The sequence below is a fragment of the Hydra vulgaris genome, chromosome 11 (genome assembly GCF_038396675.1).
Source record: "Hydra vulgaris chromosome 11, alternate assembly HydraT2T_AEP".
In the NCBI taxonomy this organism is placed as follows: Eukaryota; Metazoa; Cnidaria; class Hydrozoa; order Anthoathecata; family Hydridae; genus Hydra; species Hydra vulgaris.
The window spans coordinates 17723230-17745680 of NC_088930.1; the positions used below are offsets into that span (position 1 = coordinate 17723230).

The 22451-nt window shown below is 26.6% G+C and overlaps 2 protein-coding genes across 3 annotated transcripts in view; both read right to left on the bottom strand.

Moving 5' to 3' along the window:
- Positions 1-22451, bottom strand: part of LOC136087480 (uncharacterized) — a 203070-nt gene that overhangs the window by 156229 nt on the left and 24390 nt on the right. The window lies entirely within an intron of this gene.
- LOC100204849 (tRNA-queuosine alpha-mannosyltransferase) overlaps positions 9305-22451 on the bottom strand; it is a 33122-nt gene continuing 19975 nt past the window's right edge. For both annotated transcript variants that reach the window (XM_065810321.1, XM_065810320.1), the window contains 3 exons: positions 18224-18294; positions 14613-14704; positions 9305-9440 (listed from right to left, as the gene is read on the bottom strand). In XM_065810321.1, coding sequence (XP_065666393.1) covers positions 9378-9440; positions 14613-14704; positions 18224-18294 — 226 coding nt within the window. In that variant the 3' untranslated portion in view covers positions 9305-9377. The remainder of the gene's footprint in view (positions 9441-14612; positions 14705-18223; positions 18295-22451) is intronic.

Sequence of the window (22451 nt, forward strand, 5' to 3'; positions counted from 1 at the left end):
GTCTATATGCTGCTTGAGAGACATCTCGTCAAATACAAGACAACAGTTGCGTTCATTGACATTCATATAATTGACTCACATTTTGAGTAAAGCAAAAACCTTTGCAGAAAATCCAGGCTGTAGGTTTCCAAACGCATTTTACAAAAAACAAGAAGAGTTGTCTTACTCGGCAATGTAAAAAATTGCCTCAAAATACAAAATGCCTATGGACTATGATACAAAATGTGTAGAGGAACTAGTTTGTCATGTTGTCTACCTTTTTTCCATTTTTTGATTGATTGTTCATTCTAAGTTGACTCAGAAAGGTGCAAAGAAATACCTTTCAGAAAGGTATTTCTTTGCAAGATCACAAATATGTTTAATAGATCCATTGCGTTTTTTATTATGTGTTTTTAAAAACAATAGTTTTTTGTTTAAACAATAATTTTTAACACGATTTAAGTTTATTAATTTTTGAAAATTCAACATCTGTTTTTTAGCTTTATCATTTGTTGGTAGTGTCTGTACTAGAAAAAACTGGTAACTTTACAGACTGCTCAATTGAAATTGATTTACTTTTTTTGTGTGACTGAAGAAGAAATCTTTCTGAAGGTGCTTTTCTTTTAATAGAAATTTTGTGAGGAGGATTTGGTACATCAAAAACGGTCGGAATTGCTATTAAAATTGCTCTTCTGCCTCAATTATTTGTTGGTTAATATTGTGTTGATTCATAATATTCATAGAGCATATGATTTATTTAGTTCTAATGAAGTTTTCTTGTCGAGATCTTTACGACGGCAATTGATAACTTTTAATAATTGATAAATTTTAATAATAAAATAGATACTAACCTATTTTTGTCTTTTGGAAAGCGAAAAAATGACACACTTTTTTCAACATTTTTTACTCGTTTATGTTGACAATTTGGAGCTGCGCAAAATCCAGCAGACATTTTTTATCATTCTATACTATAGTTTGACAACTTAAAATAATTGAAAGGAAAAATATATAAAAATCAACTGAATCATGCAATAGAAAAGTATATATTGCATTTTTTGTTCATTAACTATATTTATAGTAATATATAACATCATATATTGAACTTAAACGAGTTAACTACATTCATTTTCCTTTTGACCTTATTTTATTTTTACTGTAATTACTTTTTCAATTGTGTTTTTAATATTTAGATGATTGTGTAACGCAAAAAAAAACAAAGTTACTTAATTGATACTGTAAGAGAAAGTTCTTTGGTGAATAAACGTTTTAAAATTATGTATCACCTAATATATATTTACTTATTATATTGTGTTTACATTATTTGGTACAATTGTTATTTTATTACAAGTACCTACGTGTCAAATATTTTTAGTTTTATAGATTTGTAAAATAACTAATTTTTAAAAGCTTGTTTTGGTACCTGAGGTTGAGGGACATACTGCTGTAGATAAAAAATATTAATTTGTGATTCCATAAAAACAGTTCAATTAATCAAAAAATGAATTTTATGAAGCAACATCCTTGTCAATCAACTGCATTGCATAATGTTTCATGGTCTCTTTTCAAAATTTATAATAGGGAGGATCAGAGAGGTAAAACCATTTTGAGAAAGTGGTTGACATTAGAATGTGAAAATAATAATGAGGTCAAAGCCTTGTATTGCAGTATATGTATTGCTTTCTCTACATCACCATCTAATTTTTCTACTGGCTGCACAAATTTAAGAAATTTTATGCAGCTGTAAAATCTCACGAAACAAGCAAAGTGCATTTTGCGCTGTTGAAAGTTATGTTGAAGCATCAAATAATGATAGTATTGAATATTTGATCAACCGTAATGTGATGAATATGAAAAAAAAAAAAAGATGAAAATTCATGTATTAAAACAATTCTTTGAAATTATAAAATTCTTAGGTAAGCAAAATTTATCTTATCGTGGAACTAGTAAAACAGAAGGGCTGTACAAAAAATATAGGGTGTCTCCAAAAAATTTTTTTTTTGAAAATCAAAATGCGGAAAAGTTCAATCGTTATCATTATGTATTAGTAGCTTATAGTAAAAATTTCAGCCCATTTCTATATAATAGAATATTATATTGCGAATTTATTATTTTGTATTAACTTTTTATATGTTCGGAGAATTTAGCATACGCATTTTTTTATTTATGTAAATGTTTTATTAAAATTATTTTTTTTAATTTAAAGGAAAAAAATATCACAATACAATACTAGAGCCAGCTGAAGGTTTGAAACAGGCTGCAAGAAAGCGTAACAAAAGAAAACAAAATTTGTTAGGCTTTCGAGGATACTTTGAATGTAGCCATTCAAATTATCCTCGAATACTATGAGCTATCAGATCAAATGATTGGGGTGTGTGCTGACACCACAGCTAGCACAGGAAAGAAGAATGGAGCTATAAGGAACGTTTTTGCTCACGCTTTGGGGAGGCCTGTTCTCTGGCTAATGTGTAGACATTACATATATGAGAGAACATGTGTCTCATGTCATAGAACTTGTTTTCGCTACAACTAAAAGTCCAAGCAAACACCTCTATGTTGTACTACAGAAGCTATGGCCACAAATAAATAGAGAAATTAATAAACTGGGAAAAATAGTCACTTTGAATAGTCTCAGGATGCATTTAGACCAGGTACTCTTTAGCACCAACTTGGAGTTGAAACTACAGAATTTTTACACCACAGCACTTCAGAGAAACACTCGCCAAAGAGGAGACTACAAGTATCTTTGCCAGCTACTGGCTTACTTCCTGGGTGCAGATATACCTAATTTCTTCTTTAAGCAGCCGAGAGCTTACCATGAGACCAGGTATATGAGTGACTGTCTTTACCTTCTTGTCCTGCAGATGACACAGAACTATCATCCAAATGATTCAAAAACAGTAGAGCCTGCTACTCTCAAGAACAAAAATACTGCTACAATTTACATTGTATTTTTCCATGGCTTATTCTTTCTGAAGAGTCCTATGGCAACTCAAGCTCCTTCAAATGACCTTAGAGCTTTTAAGATCTTCAGGTAATTACTAAACGTTATTATACAGACCTGTAGCGTGTAAATTGTTAGGGGGAGGGAGTCGTTTTTGAAAAACTAGGCAATTTAGAATTGCAATAACAAATCATGCTCATTTTTAATAACAAAAAAAGGAAGTCAATTGCACCTAACAATTTACACCTAACAACCCCTTACCCCGCCCAATGTACGTGCATGCTATACAATAATGTCTGCGAAACTTTTTAAAGTATTTCCATATTATTTTATTTAATAAACTAAACTATTAATTTCAAATACTTAGAATTTTATTGCTTGGATTATTTAATTATTTTACAAAATAATCTGCATTTTTAATTTTATTTACCATTTTTTAGGATGTCCATAAAAGCAGACAGCAAGTATCTAAGAAAGTTACAAAGAAATACCTGCAGAACATCTAACAAGTATCACAACTTTTTTGTTGCTTTTCAACTCAATTTAGAACTATTATCTGAAATAAAATTGTCACACAAAATCTGTACCTTCCTTGTTCTATTAGATATATTTCTAATCAAAACCAGGGTTTTGTGAGTGTTTCAAATTCAAAATTATATATATTTGGATTCAGGAAAAAATCTATTATATAGAAACTGTCCAAAACCACTTTCTTTACCTTAGAGTTGATTTGGGAGGCTGAAATTTTCACTATGAGCTACTAATACATAATGATTACGATTGAACTTTTCCACATTTTGATTTTCAAAAAAAAATTCTTTGAGACACCCTACTGTACAAGATGGATGATGTTAATGATAATAGAGGTAATTTTTTAGAGCTTTTAAAATTTACTGCTGAAAGAGATGCAATTTTAAAGTAATATTTAAACACTTCTATATAGTCAAGCAAAAAGAGAAAATTAAATCTGGATCACCTGCAAAAAAGTGCAAAGGGGAGAGGATCATTAGTTACACTTGTATCCAAAACTACTGTTAATAAAGTAATTACAGGTATACTAGAAACCATGAGAAAACAATGGGTTTCAGAAATGGGCGATCAGCAGTTTAGCATGCAAGTATGAAAAATTCAAATCAACATATTTTTTATTTTTAAATAAAAATTTATTAAATTTTTTTTATTATTTTAAGTTTGACAGCACTCAAGATATTGGACCTGCAGATCAAGCCACTATCTGCCTTCGCTATTTTCAATTCTATTGGACATACATCAAAAAATTTACAGTATGCTAATTTAGATCTTTTAGCTAGTTGGTTAATGGTAGAAAACACAATTGATCAAATTGGAAAAATAAATTTTGATACAATTTTCATTGAAGCAGAAAATTTTTCACAAATTATGAATGATAAATTTACAAACTTTACATTGAATGATAGTATAACTGTGGAAGATATTACCAATAATGCATCCTAAGCATAAGAAACGCAGTTATGATCAAATGTGTTCAGATGAGCCTATTATAAATCCTATTGATAAATTTAGAGTACAAGTTTTTGAGGAGGCTGAATAAGTGCGAATTTCATAACTGCGAATCTGCATAAGTGCGAAGCAGTTGCAAAGACTGGCATAAGTGCGAACTGGCACAAGCGCAAACTGGCATAAGTGCGCCGAAAGAATTTGCAAACATTGGCATAAGTGCGAACTGGCATAAGTGCAAACTGGCATAAGTGCGAATCAATTGCATCTTTATTATTCTATTATCTAACAATTATTCGAGTTGGTCATTTCCAGAAATAACTTTTATTTTGGTTAGATACAAAACCTAAAATTAACTTAAAAATACAAAACTTAGAATAAAATTGCAAAATGTTGAGCCATTTCCAAAGCAAGAACATTAAACCAGACAGTCTTTCAAAAAAAAACTTTCAAACAACTGATGTAAAAACATCAAGATTGAAAAAAAAAATTAAAGTTAAAAAAGTATAAATGTAAAAGTATTTAACTTGAAAAAGAATTTATAACTTTTTATAACCGCAACAACCGCTTATTTTAATTTATTTAATATAGCGTATTTAGTAGGATAGTTCAAAAAAACACACTTTCAAGTTTAAAATTATATGATCGACTGTGAAGAAAATTGTCTTGATGTTATATTATCATACAGATGAAATAACATCAAATTCTTTTTTTTTTCAGTAAATTTTTGTGACTTTTTTTACTTTAAATTTTCAAAAAATTTAAAGTAAAAAAAATAACAAAAATGTAAATCACAATATTTAAACAACCAGATTCCAATCACATATTTAAAATCAGACCCGTTTTTGTTTTTGTTTGAGAACTTAACTTTATGTAACGACATGAAGCAAATTCCAAACATTTATATATTCATGTTTATGTAAAGCTTTTCAAATGAATTGGGATAATCGAAGTCTGTTAAAAATAAACCCTTAAAAATGTTGACTTCCCTTTTATGCCATTGGTGTGAGAGTGATGAGTTTATAACATTTATAAATACATTTTTTTAACATTTTAAACTAAATTTAAGTTCATTAACAAGTCTCTAATGTCATGCAATAATCTCTTAGTGTTCAAAAACTATGAACATATAAATTTTGAGCATCCTCCCCAATTATTTAGGGGATTTAAATGGGATTTGATAATTATCAAATTAATTTTTTTCTCAAATATAATTTCGTCATTGGTTTTTTTTTTTTTTAATTATATAAAGACATTCTTTAATACAGTGATGGATTTTTAATTTTTACAATTTTTTATTTTTCTTAATTTGCCGTTTCAAATTATTAATTTTCTTTTGTAAAATATACGAAAGGCGGGGAAAAGAAGAAGACAATAATATTAGCTTACTGCCAAGCCTCTAAATATCCGTACATAATAAAGTCATTAAAAACTTGTCATTAAAAATTGATGATCATGTGTTTTTCTGAAGTTTGAGTTTAACCACCTTATTTTAGTTGACAATTATAGTTTTGTATTTTTTGAAAATATATCTAAGGTGAATCTTTTTCTAAAATAACATACTAAAACAGAAGAAATATTGCATGAATAACAGAAATTTTAAATAATTTTTTTTTTTAACATAAATAAAATGGTTTAAAAAAGTTTTATCCATGAAAATATAAATTAAACAAAATATAAGATTTAACTTTAAATGGATTTAAATACAAGTATTGCGTGGTATTATACCACATTAAAAGCAATGTAAAAAAGTTTCATAATTTGAAAATGCGGCGTATTCTTTTATTACCAAATCTGTTAAAATTACTTAATCAACAGCATCTTTAACTAATAGTATTATTAATAGCTACGTACAAATGAGGTCTTTAAATATGTTGTTAAAAACCATATTAAACTCATTTAAAGACTTTATGGTAACATTTAAAGACTTTATGGCCTTGTGGTAGCTAGGCCACTGATACTACACGCAGATAAAGATATTTACGTGAAAAGTTCTAAATTTTTTATGCCCATATAAAAGTACCGTAGTTGTATACGTAGTAAACCAAGACTTTTAGAGTCAAATGTTATTCTTGAGCAGGTGGATTTTTTTTGTATCAAAGTGGCGAAAAATCTTTACAAAAATAATGTGTCCTCTTAAACAGTTCGGGACTTCTTAATCTTCAGGTCATGACAAGTTTAAACTTTCCCTCCTTAGTTTTTAAATAATAAATGCATTTACGCAAAAAAATTGTAAAAAAAGACTAACAATTACGCCAATTATTTTCTTTTCTAATAATCTACCCTTTCTGAGTCTCCCATGGGTATATGCGCCTTCTGCTAAATGCCTTATTTTAGCTTTGTCTAAATTCCAGACGGTTCGAATGGTTTGCCAGAGAGTGAACATTTTTGAGACGATTTGATTCAGAGAATGGTAAATAAATGGTATAATAGTTAAAACTATCATGGACCGGAATTAGAGAGGGTTTTAATCATGGGCGGAAACCTATTATTGATATTTTCAAACTTTACAGGGAAGAAAAACCTAAAACCGTGGAAATCGAATGTTGCGGCAAACTAAATGTTAGTGCCTTAAAGTTTTATTTTTTTGCATTTCTTTTATACAAGATCATGTCAAAGTTATCTTAAAATATAAGTAAATTTATTTGCTTACTTTATATAAGTAACTTTTAATTGACTTTACAATTTATATAAAATGTAAGCCTATCTAACTCAAGTTTTATTTTATGTAATTTATTTTTAATAAAGATTTGTTATTACTTTAAAAATAATAAATTCCTACTTAAAAAATATTATTTTATTTGTAAATTTAATTTAAATTTGGTAGCATATTACTTTACTTTCACATGCAAGTTACTTTATAATATAATTTTTATTTAATTAGTTACTTTTATAGGTAAATGTAAATTACAGTTTGAGGAACTTTTATTTTATGTAAAGTAATTTTCGAAAGTAATTAACTTTTAAATGTAAAAGTAAAATACCTTTTTCACGTGACTTACTTTTACATGTAAAAGTAAATTACTGTTTGATGTAATCTTCTTTTACATAACTTATTTTGAAAGTAAAAAAACTTACTTTAAAAAGTAAAAGTCGTTTCAAAAAAATAAATTACTTGAGTAATTAAAAAAAATTTCACTTAAAGGAATTTCGTTTTTGTTTTTTTTAGTTGTGTTAAAAAACTTAATTAAACATATCCTGTTTAGTAAAACACAAAATTCGTGTGTTTTCCAGAACGTGCGTTGAGCACGGCCGTTTCTGAAACGCTGCGAGCTAACCACTTTGGCGTATTGTTCGGATTTTATAGAGGTTTATATTTATCTTTATTTTAAGTTTTTAGTCGCATTTTGAAATAAGGCTTTTCAAAAAATTCAGCAATCGAGTCTTTTTAACGCTGTTTTTAAAAGCGCTTTTTCCCATTGCTTTTATTGACTCCTCGTCTTTGTCTATTAATTTGTCTGTTAACATCAAATCTTGCAATCAATTTTTGAGTCACTTCATGATGATAGGTTTTCTTCAAATTTTGCATACATACTCTTACTTGATGACAATACAAGATTCAATAATTAGTTTTGCAATAAGTCAATTAATTTAGTTAATATTAATGGGAAGAAAAATAATAATTTTTATATGCGATTAGCAATATAAAAATTATGTTTTAATAACATATAAAAGCATTGAGTTTTAAAAATTCGTTTTTAATTTTACTTGTTTTTTTTTTCAATTTTTATATCATTAACGATTACTTTGGTTCTTTAAAACTAAATAACTTGTTTTTTTTTTACGATATTATCATAATCAAGGCATCTTTAGAAAGCTAATATTAATCTCTATTTATCAATAAAATTAAAAAAAAAAAAAATTCAGTTTAAAATTTTGATCGAAGTGCCTAACTTTAACTAACGTGCCTAACGTTAACTGGATACAGTTAACCAAATCAAAAAACTCCGATTGATTATTTAGGACAATTCAGTGCTTTTCGCGCTTTTTTTTGTATTTATTTTTTCCTTCGTGTTTTCAGTTTCACGTTAAAATTGTAAAAAATTTATTGAAACTAAAAATACAGAAGGTATTTTGTTTTGATTGCGAAGGTATAAATAGATGTCCATAAAAGTAATCTTAGGACGACGCATGTCCTGCGCTGATTCGTATTTGTATAAATATTTTTATAAATATCTATTACATATTTTACAACTGTTTTATAACCCGAAATTAAGTTTTTGCTCTTAAATTCGTAAATAGTATATATAGTTCTATAAATAGTATAGACAACAGTAAATAAAAAAAGATAACTATCTAAATCAATGGCAACTTTCAGATTCTGCAGCATTTTATACCAATGTTATTTTAACTTAATTTTTTGTACTTAAGGAAACAGAATTCGGAATGCAATGAAGATTTTTGTTAGTGAAATTTACGCAATATTTCCAGATCTAATAGCTAATCGCAGCTTACTACATCATGATTTCATCAAAAAGGTTAAAAATTCAATCGGTCAAACAAAAGCTTCAAAAATGTGCTAAGAAAACTATGCAAATTTATTTTGAATAAATTAACAGAATAGCATTACCCCGTTTAAGTATATAAAAACATCTTTAAATATCTTGCAAACGGATATGTACAAGTCTGTTTCCAGTAAAACGAAAATGAAACATAATAATTGAAAATTAGTGAGCCGCATGCAAAGTAAAGAAAAAAAACGAAAGGGGTTGGAAGAGGGGAGAAAATGAGAGGGGTTGTGAGAGAAGGCGATGACAAAAGTGGTAAAGGGAAAAAAAATAAGAAGTACTCTCAAAAGCATATTAAGTTACGTATCTAAATGAAGAGTTTTATTTGGAAAAAAACAATTTTGTTTAAAAAACAAATGTTCCGCATGCCTTCCGTCCTCATTCATCAAAGTTAATGGTGTAACTATTTAAAGTTATAATTTCTTAATTATGTTAAATACAAGTTTAAGTATTGTAAAAAATTAGTTATTTTCTTAAAGTAGATAACATAGATATTCATCACGCAGCCGATTGCTGTCAAATTGCAAAAGATTTACCTAAAGTAGATGAACAAAGCTAATATAAAAAAGAGTTCATAAAATAACTTAAAAAATTCTATATTCAAAAATTCAAGAAAAGATAATAAAATAAATTAGCAATAACCTACAAAAGAAAAAAAATAAATCAGCAATAACCCAGTGGACATGCGTCGTTCGGCGAACGTCCGTTGGACGAACCGTAGATGTCCAGACGTCCGTAAGACGTTCTACGGACGTAGGACGTCTTGCGGACGTCTGGACATCTACGGTTCGTCCAACGGACGTTCGCCGAACGACGCATGTCCACTGGGTTATTGCTGATTTATTTTTTTTCTTTTTATTTGTGAAATTTGATTTTAAGTTCCCCACAGTGAACTTAAAATCAAATTTCAAAAATAAGAAATTAAAATTAATTTCTTATTGTTGAAATTAATTTTAATTTCTTATTTTTCATCTTTCATCTCATCTCATCATCCCCATTTCCCATCCCATCTCTTATCCAATCTCATTATCCTTATCTCTCATTATCCCCATCTCTAGCCTTTACTCAACTATGAGCCATAAGGCTCTTTGTTAAGTAAAACCTAGAGATGACGACTTAATAAAAATACTAATTCTGGGCAGATATTAACTTCATATGGGTAATCTTTTGCAGAAAACTTCCTATGCAAAGACTTTGGGGTAAAAAGGAAATTTTATGTTAACCAGCTTCACACTCCTTTATTATTAAATAGCCTGGCCAATATGTAAACTTGTGTTACATTGTATTTAGTGTGTTGTAAACTATTTATAATTGCGTCAAATTCTCTATTAAGTTAAAATAAAATAAAGTACCTAAAAATATTATTAAAAAAAAACCACCATTACTATCAATTTATTTCAATCTATCCTTAACAAATATTAGCAGTTTTATAAGTAACCTTCCTTTGAATTTTCCTTAGCCATCCATTGAATCTTAACTTTTTACAAAATTCATCAAACCTTTTTGCTCATTGTGAGACAATTTTAAAATGGCTGTATCATCTTTGGATTTTAGTGTTAATGGCTATTATCCTTTGTTTCAAATAAAACTTCTATGCATAACAATATAATTAGAGAGTTGATACATATGTATCAACTCCCCTATTTTTTTAAAAATCATGTTTAAATTCTCTGAATATTCTTCGATTCTTAACAATAATAATAAATTAAACCAATCATCTTTAATTTTGGTATTTCCAAACAACAATGCACTTTTTTTTTTCTGTAATTTTTTCAATGTTGTTTCTGATCAAAATGACTTAGCCCTTTCTATTTATCATTCAACTTCCTTACTTCTCAATAATTTTAAGTCAAGCCTAAATATACAATGCAATGGCTTTTTTCTTCTAAAAATACAATGCAACAGCTTTTTTCTTCTTGAAGTGAATTTCTAATTTGAATATTTTATTCCTACTTTTCGCAAGAGCAACTCTATGGAAAACAAACATTTTTTTTATAATTGCAAAAAATCAATGCAGTATTGTCTCTACTTTACCAGAACTATTTGCTAAGAATTTACCAGAACTATTTGCTAAGAATCTTTCTTTTTTTTATTCATCTTTTGAATCCAATGTCCACACTCTTCCTGTCATTCTAAAAAAATAGGCTAATACATTTTTAGACCTCTAAGTCAAATCTGCTTGCAAAACAAATTCCAAATTTGCAATAACTATTTCCTTTTCTCAAACTTGAAAATTTCCAATATGAACCCGAGTAGCACAAAGTTCTATCCTTAATCTTGTGTTGCTTCTCAAATATATCAATAATCCTGATAACCTCCGAATTGATGAAACAATATCTAAAGTGGCTTATACAATTATTTACTCTAAATAGAGCAAAACATTTACCACTTTTTTTTTGTCGAAAACAAAAAAAAAGGTTATAAATATTTTGCCCTATTCATTATTTGATTTGTCCAAAATCAAATAATGAATAGGTTCACAATGCATCACTTGCCCATATAAGAGGAATCAAGTCAATTATATTGGATTCTTTTCCTTTAAAACTTATACGAATTAAACTTTATAAATGTTTCTTTTTCAGAGAGTTTTTCTTTTTCCCTTTGTACTCATTAGAGAAAAAAGGTGTTTAGAGAGACAAAGTAATAATAATTTTCATTAAGTTAAAATTTTTTTGCCATAACCTGTGATAACCAGTGTTATGTAGTGTTAAATATTTTACAATGTAGTTTTTTAGTAAGCTATGCCAAAAATCTAAAACATCATTTACACTTTCAGCAAAACCAGCATATTGCAACATGTTTTTGCAAATTCATAAACTTTTTCTACTCCTTCATCCAGTAATGTATCATTTTTAGTACTTTAAAGCTAGCCTTCTGTATTTAAAATTTTTGTATAATAAATATCAAGGATAGTATCACATATATCCAAACATTCTATGCTTGAGTTTGTTACCAATTCTATAAGAATAAGTTTCGATTTTTACTAACATTTGGCATTCCTGAAGTTATTAAGCATAACATCCTGGAAATAATTAAGTGCAACACCCTGGAAATAAAGCTTTCCATCCCTTTCAGTCATTTTGGCAAGGAAACATTTTACTGTAAATAAATGAGTTATTTTTTGTATTTTGAAGATTAATTCAACTAGCTTTTAGCTTGTTGAATAAACCCTAATGATGCCAACACATCTATCCCATAACTTTGAAAAAAAATTTTAACAACATCTTTGGCAGTTCTAGAAATTCAATAAACAAAGCAATGTAACGAGACATTTTAACATGAACCCACTTCTTATGGTATACTTTAAACTTAGCTTGTTCAGCATTAGTAAAAGAATGATCTTCTACAATATTTTTGAGATGAGTTAAATTAACGTCGTACTTGTCTAATATCATTTCTAAAGCCTGACCTTTATGTGCAATCCGCCATATACCCAAAAATAAAATTTACAATTTACTTAATATTTGCAAAAAAATTAAGAATATAAGCCAATAAATCCACCATAAATATAACAAACTATACTGGAGCCTTTCTTGGGTTGGTTAACACCTGTTATACCATTATCTTTCTAAAATAGTCATCATCTTCTAAAATAGAAATAACTGTCTCAAAAACCCAACTGCCTCAAACTTTGTTGGAATTTTTTGTAAATACAATGCATTCTTAAAATAATGCAATCAACGTCATTGAATGATGCAGTTTTTTTAACGTTTCTTTAAATAACTTGACACAATGTGCACACCAACCAAATCCATGGGATTTTAACATTAAGCAACATTTTAGCACCTGACTTGCTTCCTCTATTAACAGATGGACCATCCGCACCAACACGATTTTTTGACTTTTTTATGACATATGATGTTCCATATTCAACATTTGAATTTTAAAGAAAGTCACTTTTAAATTATGAAAAATAAGTCACAAATATAGCCTTATTTTTCATAATTTAAAAATTGTTAGAACTGTCAATTGAAATGGTAAAAAAATTTTGATTATTATTTTGTTTTTATAGGCCTGACCAAAAATTGCACCAAGTTTTAAATTGAATTATTTTTGGATATAGACAAAGCCGTAATTCATTTTTTAAATAAGCAATGTTAAATTTTTTTTTGGATCAAATCCAGGTCTTTACTATTCATGGTTTGAATACCCGCTAAAATGTCTGTTAGCAGCATTTCTTGCTACAACTCGTTCAACAATTCATTTAGTTTTTCAATTTGATTGCCCATGAAAACTTTTTTTCATATTTATCTCAAAACACTTCTGATAACATGTTCCCTCTGTAATTGCAGAACTGTAATCAACTATATCCTCTTCCACCACCCCATTCTGACATGTAGCTTTTTTAAATCTGATTTTGAAAAAGAAATTCTTGAATATTGATGGAATATTGACTCTGCATTTTAGCACAGTCAATATTCCATCAACACTTTCAATTTCAAGTCAATCATTAGCATTGTATTTTCAAAGTATTTTCATCTATTAGCTGATTTTACTTGTTTAAAACTTCCTTTTATAATTTTTTACTTTTTACTTAGTGGGTGGTATAGATACTGAATTCTAATTAAATTAAAAAGTTAATTTTTGCCGGCCTCCACTTAATAACTAATAACTTTATACTTTTTAATTGCTCAATTTTAATATTTAAAACAAAACTATTAATTAACATTAATTATAACTATTAATTTATTAATAACAATTATAACTTTGTATTGATTTTTAATGATCTCAAACTTTAGAGATCATTATAACATATCAAGCAAAATTAAATATTTATTTTGCTTAAAATGTTATCATGTTTTCAAACGATGTTTTTCTACCTATTAAAAGCATGTGTTATTTATAATTTGAACATTAAAAGAAATGTTAACATTTCTAAATATTATTTTAAATTCATTTTATTTAAAAAATTTCAATTCATTTATTATTTATAAAAGTTCATAGACATTTAATTAATTTTCAAACAAAAATTAAAAAAAAAATTCTTATATGTCCTAAAACTGTGATTATTCCACCAATCAAAAATATAAAGTATTTTTTTCATTCAGTATTTTTGCTTCTTCAATATTTTTATATTGTAAAGTCAAAATTGTAATGGTTTCAAAACTATATTTATTCGAATAATCAAAAACATTTAGTTGCTAGCTTAATAACTTTAGATTTCTGTTTTGGAAAATATTTAAACTTTTTATAATAATAAAGTTTGTCTTTCAGTTTTCGCCAACCAAATTTGATCAGTCAGAACTGATATTGACAGATGAAAACATCATTTTTTCTAAAAGTAGACAAGCATTAATTGTTGATTGGCCTTTATTTCCAGTGTTGCTAACTACTAAATTGTTTGAAAATTTTTCACAATAAACAGAGTTTGCATCAACTATTATAATTTGTTTAAACTAATGGCAACAGTTTATTGTAGATCAAAATTTATGTACTTCAATTACTTCTTAAAACATTTAAAATTATTACCAGCATGAAAAAAATCATATGTTAAATTATGAGTGTATGATAAATTTCTGTAAACTAATTGGTAACATTGTTTAAAGTATAGTTCTAAAGTAACTAATTTAGATGTTTTAAAACATTTTAATACAATTAATGTTGTTTATATAACTTATATAAAGTCAATGCTATCAACCAAATTTCTTATTTTATATAGAATTTTGTTTAAGATTTTAGGATAGAAAAAGTGTTTTATATAGATTTACCTTACTTTGATGGTTTCTTACTAATTCTGGTCTTTTGCAAAACTGTTTAAGCTTTTTAAACAATTGTTGTTTTGTATTATAAAGGTAGCACTCTAAAAACAAATAGAATTTATTTTTATGATTTATTAAAAACTAATACCAATATATAACTAATATTAATATATTGTTATATACATATATATATATATATATGTATATATAAAATACTATAGTATATATACATAATACTACAGTGTGTGTGTGTATATATATATATATATATATATATATATATATATATATATATATATATATATATATATATATATATATATATATATATATATAATATATATACATGTATATATGCATACATATAATACTTCATAAGTCAAAAGCATTTATTTATCTGTATTTATAAACTGTAGTTAGTTTTTTCGTAGTTTTTTTTGTAGTTCAATTTTTGTAGTTTAGCTTATGTTTGAAATAATATGTTTAGACAATATTTTCCATTAGTCTTTACTAGAGTTTTAAGGATAATTTATTTTCAAAATGTTTTTTTCTGGACTTTAGTGATATTGCATAATATTATATTGTCGATGGATTGGCATATGAACTTTTATGACTTTAGTGTTTTCTAGCTGACTGATTTAATTACATACTATAATAAAAATTGTTAGACATTTTGTTTTTGTGTGATCAATTTATTAAATTATTTTTAACATTTCAGCCTTTTGAATTTATTATTTAATTATAATCATAGGTAAATAATATATTACATAAATTGCATAGTAACTGTTACTACAGTAACTAATTATAATACTACTAATTTAATACATTAGAATATTATGACCTTCCAATGATGCTCTTTCTCTTTTAGACAAGTTACAAAAATGCATTGTAAACATAGTTGGACATGTTTGCAGCCAACCTTCTACCATTATCACATTGCCGTAATGTTGCTTCTCTTTCTCTTTTCTAAAAATACTATAATGGCCACTGCTTTAAAGAGCTAGTGTCTCTTACGCCATCTACTAAAATTCATTCTCGTGTTACTCATCATTTAATCATCATCATTTAAGTCACATTCTTTTATTGTGACTGTTCCTAAGTGCTCCAAAAATTCTTATTCATCAATTTTTTTCCTCGAACGTCAGTCCTTCGGAATTCACTTTCTTAATCCTGTTTTCCTGATTCATATAATTTGCAAACTTTCAAGTTGTCTGTTAATCGTTATCTTGGTCTTTAAACTTCATCTTTTCTTTTCCAGTAACTTCCAACTCTAATAGTGGTTGCCTTCAGCCTTGTTGGAAGTGAAGAAAAATATAAATATATATTCTATTGAAAACTATATATATATATATATATATATATATATATATATATATATATATATATATATATATATATATATATATATATATATATATATATATATATTCTCTTGAAAACGAAGGTATACTTTGACACAAATAATATCTAACTTTTTGAATAGCCATCTCAAAGTCCAGACTTAAATCCAACAGAAAATTTGTGGTAAATTTTAGACAAAAATTGACAACCGAGCATTTAGATGCACAGACAACTTCAAAGAAGCTATAATGAGCGCATGGGATAATATAACAAAAGAAGAGATCCAAAATTTGGTCAACTCAATGCCAAATTGTCTAGCTGTGGCCATCAAGGCCAAAGGAGGCCACACTCAATACTAATTTCCATAAAATTTGATCAATTTGACACTTTTTTGAACTGTACGATAAATTTTTTTGCAGTCAATTTTATGCACCATTAGATGAATTGTGTAAAATTCAATAGGTTTAAAAAGCAATTAATTCACCAATACACAAATAAGATATCTAAATAAACAATTTTTAAACTTTAACGGAAAACTCATTTTTTGATGCAATCTTTAAAATTATGATTTTTTTTTAAGTGTACGATTATTTTTTTGTACATAGTGTGTGTATATATATATATATATATATATATATACATATATATATATATATATATATATATATATATATATATATATATATATATATATATATATATATATATATATATAGATTATAAAGATAACATATATAGTTCAATAGATAGTTGCATTGGGGAGTTTTTGATTTGTCAGAAAGTTAAAACCATTAATTTAATTATAAATTAAAAATTTATAATTTAATTATAAATTTTTAAAAATCGCAAAAACGCAAATTTAATTGACCAGAATGTTTTTTAAACATTCTGAATGTTTTTAAAACATTCTGAATGCTTTTAAAAATATAAACAATGTTTTTACTTTTATTTTTTTTAATAAAATGCTTTTTTTCTTCTTTTTTTTACTGTAAATCATTCACGGAGTGTTGCTACATCGATTATCTTATAGCCTGACTCGAAACAAAGTGCTGCTACATCGACTGACAAATAGCCTGACTCGCAGCAGAGTGCTGCTACATCGACTGACAAATAGCCTGACTCACAACGGAGTGTTGCTACATCGACTATCTTATAGCCTGACTCACAAGGGAGTGCTGCTACATCGACTGAGGGTTTGGTTGGGGCAGGCAGTCTATCAAGTAATAAAAAAAAGTTCTGGCCTTGAATTTTAATTTTTACTTTTTGTCAACAAAATATCGAAAAACTTTCTGACAACCAGTTAGGGGTTATATATATATATATATATATATATATATATATATACATATATATATATATATATATATATATATATATATATATATATATATATATATATATATGTATATATATATATATATATATATGTATATATATATATATATATATATTTTTATGTATGTATGTATGAATGTAGTAATATATAATATTGTATATTAAACTAATATTTAGGTTTAGTTAGGGGTTATATATATATATATATATATATATATATATATATATATATATATATATATATATATATATATATATATATATATATATATATATATATATATATATATATATAATATTACATATATGTATCTATATAAATATATCTATATATATATATATTTTTTTATGTATGTATGTATGAATATAGTAATATATAATATTGTATATTAAACTAATATTTAATAAAATAAAAATCGCATCAGCAAACACATATCGTCCCTCAAAATAAATAAAATTAAAAAATTATTCTTTTTTTATTTTTTTCAAAAACGAAGCAATTTTTATATTTTATTTTAATTCTTTTGAAATACTTTCCATTTTTGAATGTTTTTTACTTTCAACTTTGTTTTTTTATCGGCTTCCTTTTTTCGTTTTTTTTCCCCTCTGTTTATCCGTTTGATTTAGTTTTTAATTTTTTGTATTTATTTTGTAATTTTATTTGCTTTTTCATTTATTTTTTATTTTATTATTTTTTATTTATTTTTTTTTCTTTTCACTCTCTTTATTTTTATTTTTATTTTTTTTCTTACTTTTTCCTTTTTTTTTTTTTTTTTTTTATTTATGCCCTTTATATATCTATTCATGCTATAGTATATATATGTATATACATACATATATATATATATATATATATATATAAAACGCTTTGAATTTAGGTCAGCAAAAAAAGGGGTAAATTCATATATGCTCTATAGTAAATGTATATAAAAACTATTCAATACCAGGAAAAAATTCCGGATAAACAAGTCGATTTGGACACAATGGATAACAACCAATAGAAACAGCTTCCAACCTAATAATAAAAATCTCTGACTTTTCAAAACAAAATTCAAAACAATGATAAAAATTATTTAATTCACAACAATACTGAACTAAAGGTGGTCGTTCCAGGTATATTGCTAAAATTTTAACATACTTACAGGTACACTTTAAAAAATTAAATAATAAAATTATATATAATAAAAGCAGTACAAACAATAAAAAATAATAATAAATAAAAAAATGTGAAAACATGTAAAAAAAATGTAAAAATCATAGTTTAAAAAAGGAAAGAAAAAAAAAATTTAATAATTTATTGAATATATTAAATATTAATTACCAAAACAATTATAATAATAACAGTAAAAATATAAAGAGAATACTTTAATAATAAGAGATAATATTGTCAAGAAGTTAGAATAAAATTTGTGTAAGACTTTTTTTAAATATTTATTAGATTATTAATGTTTTTCCAAACTTTGCAAAGATTTTGTGCACTTTCTTAGAAGAAATTTTTTAAATGGCTATTTATACCAAGTTTAATTGACAGAATTAACATAACTATCACGTATTTATATTACTTAAAAATAGCTTCAAATATTATAAAACATTTTAGTCTTAACATATTTTTTGGTAAAATTGCGTATTTGAATAGATTTTATTTCTTTTGTAATCTATTGCTTAAATCAACATTTAAAGTAGGGTTTTTACCAGCTTTTAAATTTACAAGTAAAATGGTAAAAATTAAGAAATTTACAGTTATATGGTAAAAAATAATTAATTTAAAAAAAAGTAAATTCTATTTAAAAAATAATACATTTTAAGTCCCCTGCTTTGAAAATGAATTGTTACAAATAAAAAATCAAAAATAGCAAATTATTATTTATTTTATAACAAAAAATAAGTTTTAAGAAGCCCAAAGTGACAAGCAGGTCATCACTCATTTTTGTAACATATAGTTTAAGATTTGTGGTTCATTTGCTTTATGCTTTAAACATTTCATTTTACTTTAAATAGACTTAAACTCATCTTTTGAATTCTGCTTCTTTGCTAAATGTTGAATGACTGGTTTTAACTTTTCTTGAAAAAAAAAGAGAATTTTTTTTTTTTTTTTCAAACATCTTTGCTTCCAACAAGGCTGCAAGCAGCCACTAATTAAAGTTGGAAGTTACTGAAAGAGAAAAGATGAAGATTGTAGAGCAAGATAACGATTGACAGACGACTTCAAAGATTGCAAATTATATGAGTCAGGAAAGCAAGATGAAGGAAGCGAATTCCAAAGAGCTGATGTTCGAGGAAAAAAACTAGACCAATAAGCATTTTTGGAGCACCTAGGAACAGTCACAGAAAACGGATGACACTTAATTGAATGACAAGTAACACGAAAATGAATTTTAATAGATGCTACAAGAGATGCTAGCTCTTTAGAGCAGTGCCCATTATAGTATTTGTAGAAAAGAGATAGAGAAGAAACATTACGACGATGTCATAATGGTTGGAGGTTGGCTGCAAGAGCAGGTCCAACTATGTTTACAACACGTTTTTGCACCTTGTCTAAAAGAGAAAGGGCATCATTAGAAGATCTGCCCCAGATATGGCAACAATATTCCATACAAGGCCGGATTTGAGATTTATAGAGATAGAGAATAGAATCCGAAGTAAGAAAGTGACGAGCTCGATAAAGAGATGCAACCTTAGCAGATGCTAATTTTGCAACTGATTTGATATATGGTTTCCAAGAAAGATTGGAAGTAAGAGTTAATCCTAGAAGATGAAGAGTAGGTGACTCTTCGAGTACAACACCGTTCATAAATATAGGAAAATCTAAATTATTGCGATAACAACTGGCTGAAAAAAATTGAGTTTTATCTGAATTAAAGTTCACCAGCCAATGAGAGCCCCATGCTGTAGCAGAAGTAAGATCCTTTTTAAGATGTAGCAGAAGTAAGATCCATTTCTCAAAAAAAAAAAAAAATTTTATTGTCTTTGCAAATTTTACTACTTTCCATCACCAAGATTCCAATACTTTTGTGCAAAATTTGCCAAATTCTTGAAAGCAATCATTTTGTTTTTGTGTGATCAATTTTTTTGTGCAATCAATGTTTTTGTACGAAATTTGTCAATTCTTGAAAGCAATTATTTGTCCAAAATTTCAATATTTGCTTTTTTAGTGAACGTTAATATTCAGAAATCTACTTAGTCCTTCAAGCAAATATTTTTATCTAGTGTAATGGAAAAATATTTCCCACTCAAAAACAATGAACTTAGTTAGTCTTTTAGTTCATTTTTGACACTTGCAGAATAGGTTTTTTCTTTTAACTAAATCACTTGACTGTGGCTTTTTTAAATCATAACTTTTTCCTGCCATTGCTGACCAGATAAATTGCTGACCGCATAAATTGCTTACTGGATAAATATTCTTTTCGTTAACCATTAAAATTAAATCCATTCAGAGCTGCCATTTTGGAGAGATCATTTCCCATTGACTCCTGAAAAAAAGATGAAATTTTGGGTTCCATTTTTGTTGAAGAGATTTTTGAAACTAATTTTATCTTCAGAATTTCAGATTTTTTATTTTATGTCAATCAAAGTGATGCCACATTTTATTTTTGTTTCCACATAATTTGCATACCCACTTTCATATCGATCTTTTTCATAAAAAATGTTTCCAGATATCTGGCATTTTTTCAGAATAGTCAGAGAAAATTTCAATAAAAATTTCTTTTTAACTCTTCTATGTGTGAGTTAAGTAAGCAAAATATTTCTTTTTAAAGAAAAAAATTACAGTTTGATTCTATTATTTTTCCATAATTATTCAATTTAACTAAAAATTAAATAGGATGTCAAAATATAATAGTTTAGATAATAAACAAAATATAATAGTTTACAGGTACATTATCTAAAATTTAAAGGAATTTTATCTAAAATTCACAGGTATATTATCTAAAATTTACAGGTATATTATCTAAAATTTACAGGTATATTATCTAAAGTTTACAGGTATATTATCTAAAGTTTATAGGGTATTATGTAAAGTTTACAGGTATATTATCTAAAATTTACAGGTATAATATCTAAAGTTTACAGTTATATTATCTAAAGTTTATAGGGTATTATCTAAAGTTTACAGGTATATTATCTAAAATTTACAGGTATAATATCTAAAGTTTACAGGTATTAAGCATTTTGGTAAAAAAAATGGTTAAAACTTTTAATATTAGTTTTTTTTTTAAAATGGAAACAAGAGTTAGTATCATTGTTTTTTATAACATTATCCCTGTCAATTTTTAATAAGACAGATTTCTATTTTTATTTATTTTAGTTTTTAAGATTTCTGTAGTGTATTTTGTAACTTTGTGGTGCAAATTTGAATAAATACAAAATGAAGTAATCATAAACAGAAGTTATTAAGTTTCCTTTAAAAAAAAAAAGTTTTCTGAAACAATTTCATTAGAAGTTAAATTAGAGAATGGGTGGTTACTGAAAATCCGGATTAACTTAAACTGACTTGACTTAAAATGTCATTAGCTAAACTTTTATTTTTCATTCTTATATCCATTTTAAAGCTTATTTAATTCTCTATAAGTTAACTTACTTGTTTTTAGATAATTAATAAAAATTAAGATAATAATGATGTCCAAGCATGAAGAGATAAGAAAACGGATTTACGAGTTCTATTAGAACAATAAATTCCAAGGTAAAAAGTTCACAGTAGATAATTTCAATGCTGAACAAATTCCAAGCACTATCTATGATATAACCAAACGTCCTGAGAATGATTTTGGATACAAAAGAGTGCAAGGAAGTGGTTGTGTGGTTAAAATCATGACCCCCAAGGTGATCAAGCACCTGAGAACCATAATTGACCACAGTGACCAAGTTTCGATGAGGTAAGCCAGTTGAAAATTTGGATGCAGTCATTCACATATTATTAAAACTCTTGCCAAGTACACAGATATCAAAACAGGGTATACCTGATCAACAAGAGAGCCAGATTGAGCGAATTGAGACCATCATTGATTGTCTTTATTGCAATTCTCAAGGAAAATCGTCATCCTTGACAATGATTCTTACTTCATACTTCACGCTGTCGCACTCAAAAATAAATAAAAACAGCACCTACTACTCTAGCGACAGAGACAAGACTCAGCTGAGCATTAAATTTTGCAAAAAGTGCAGGTGTGAACCAAA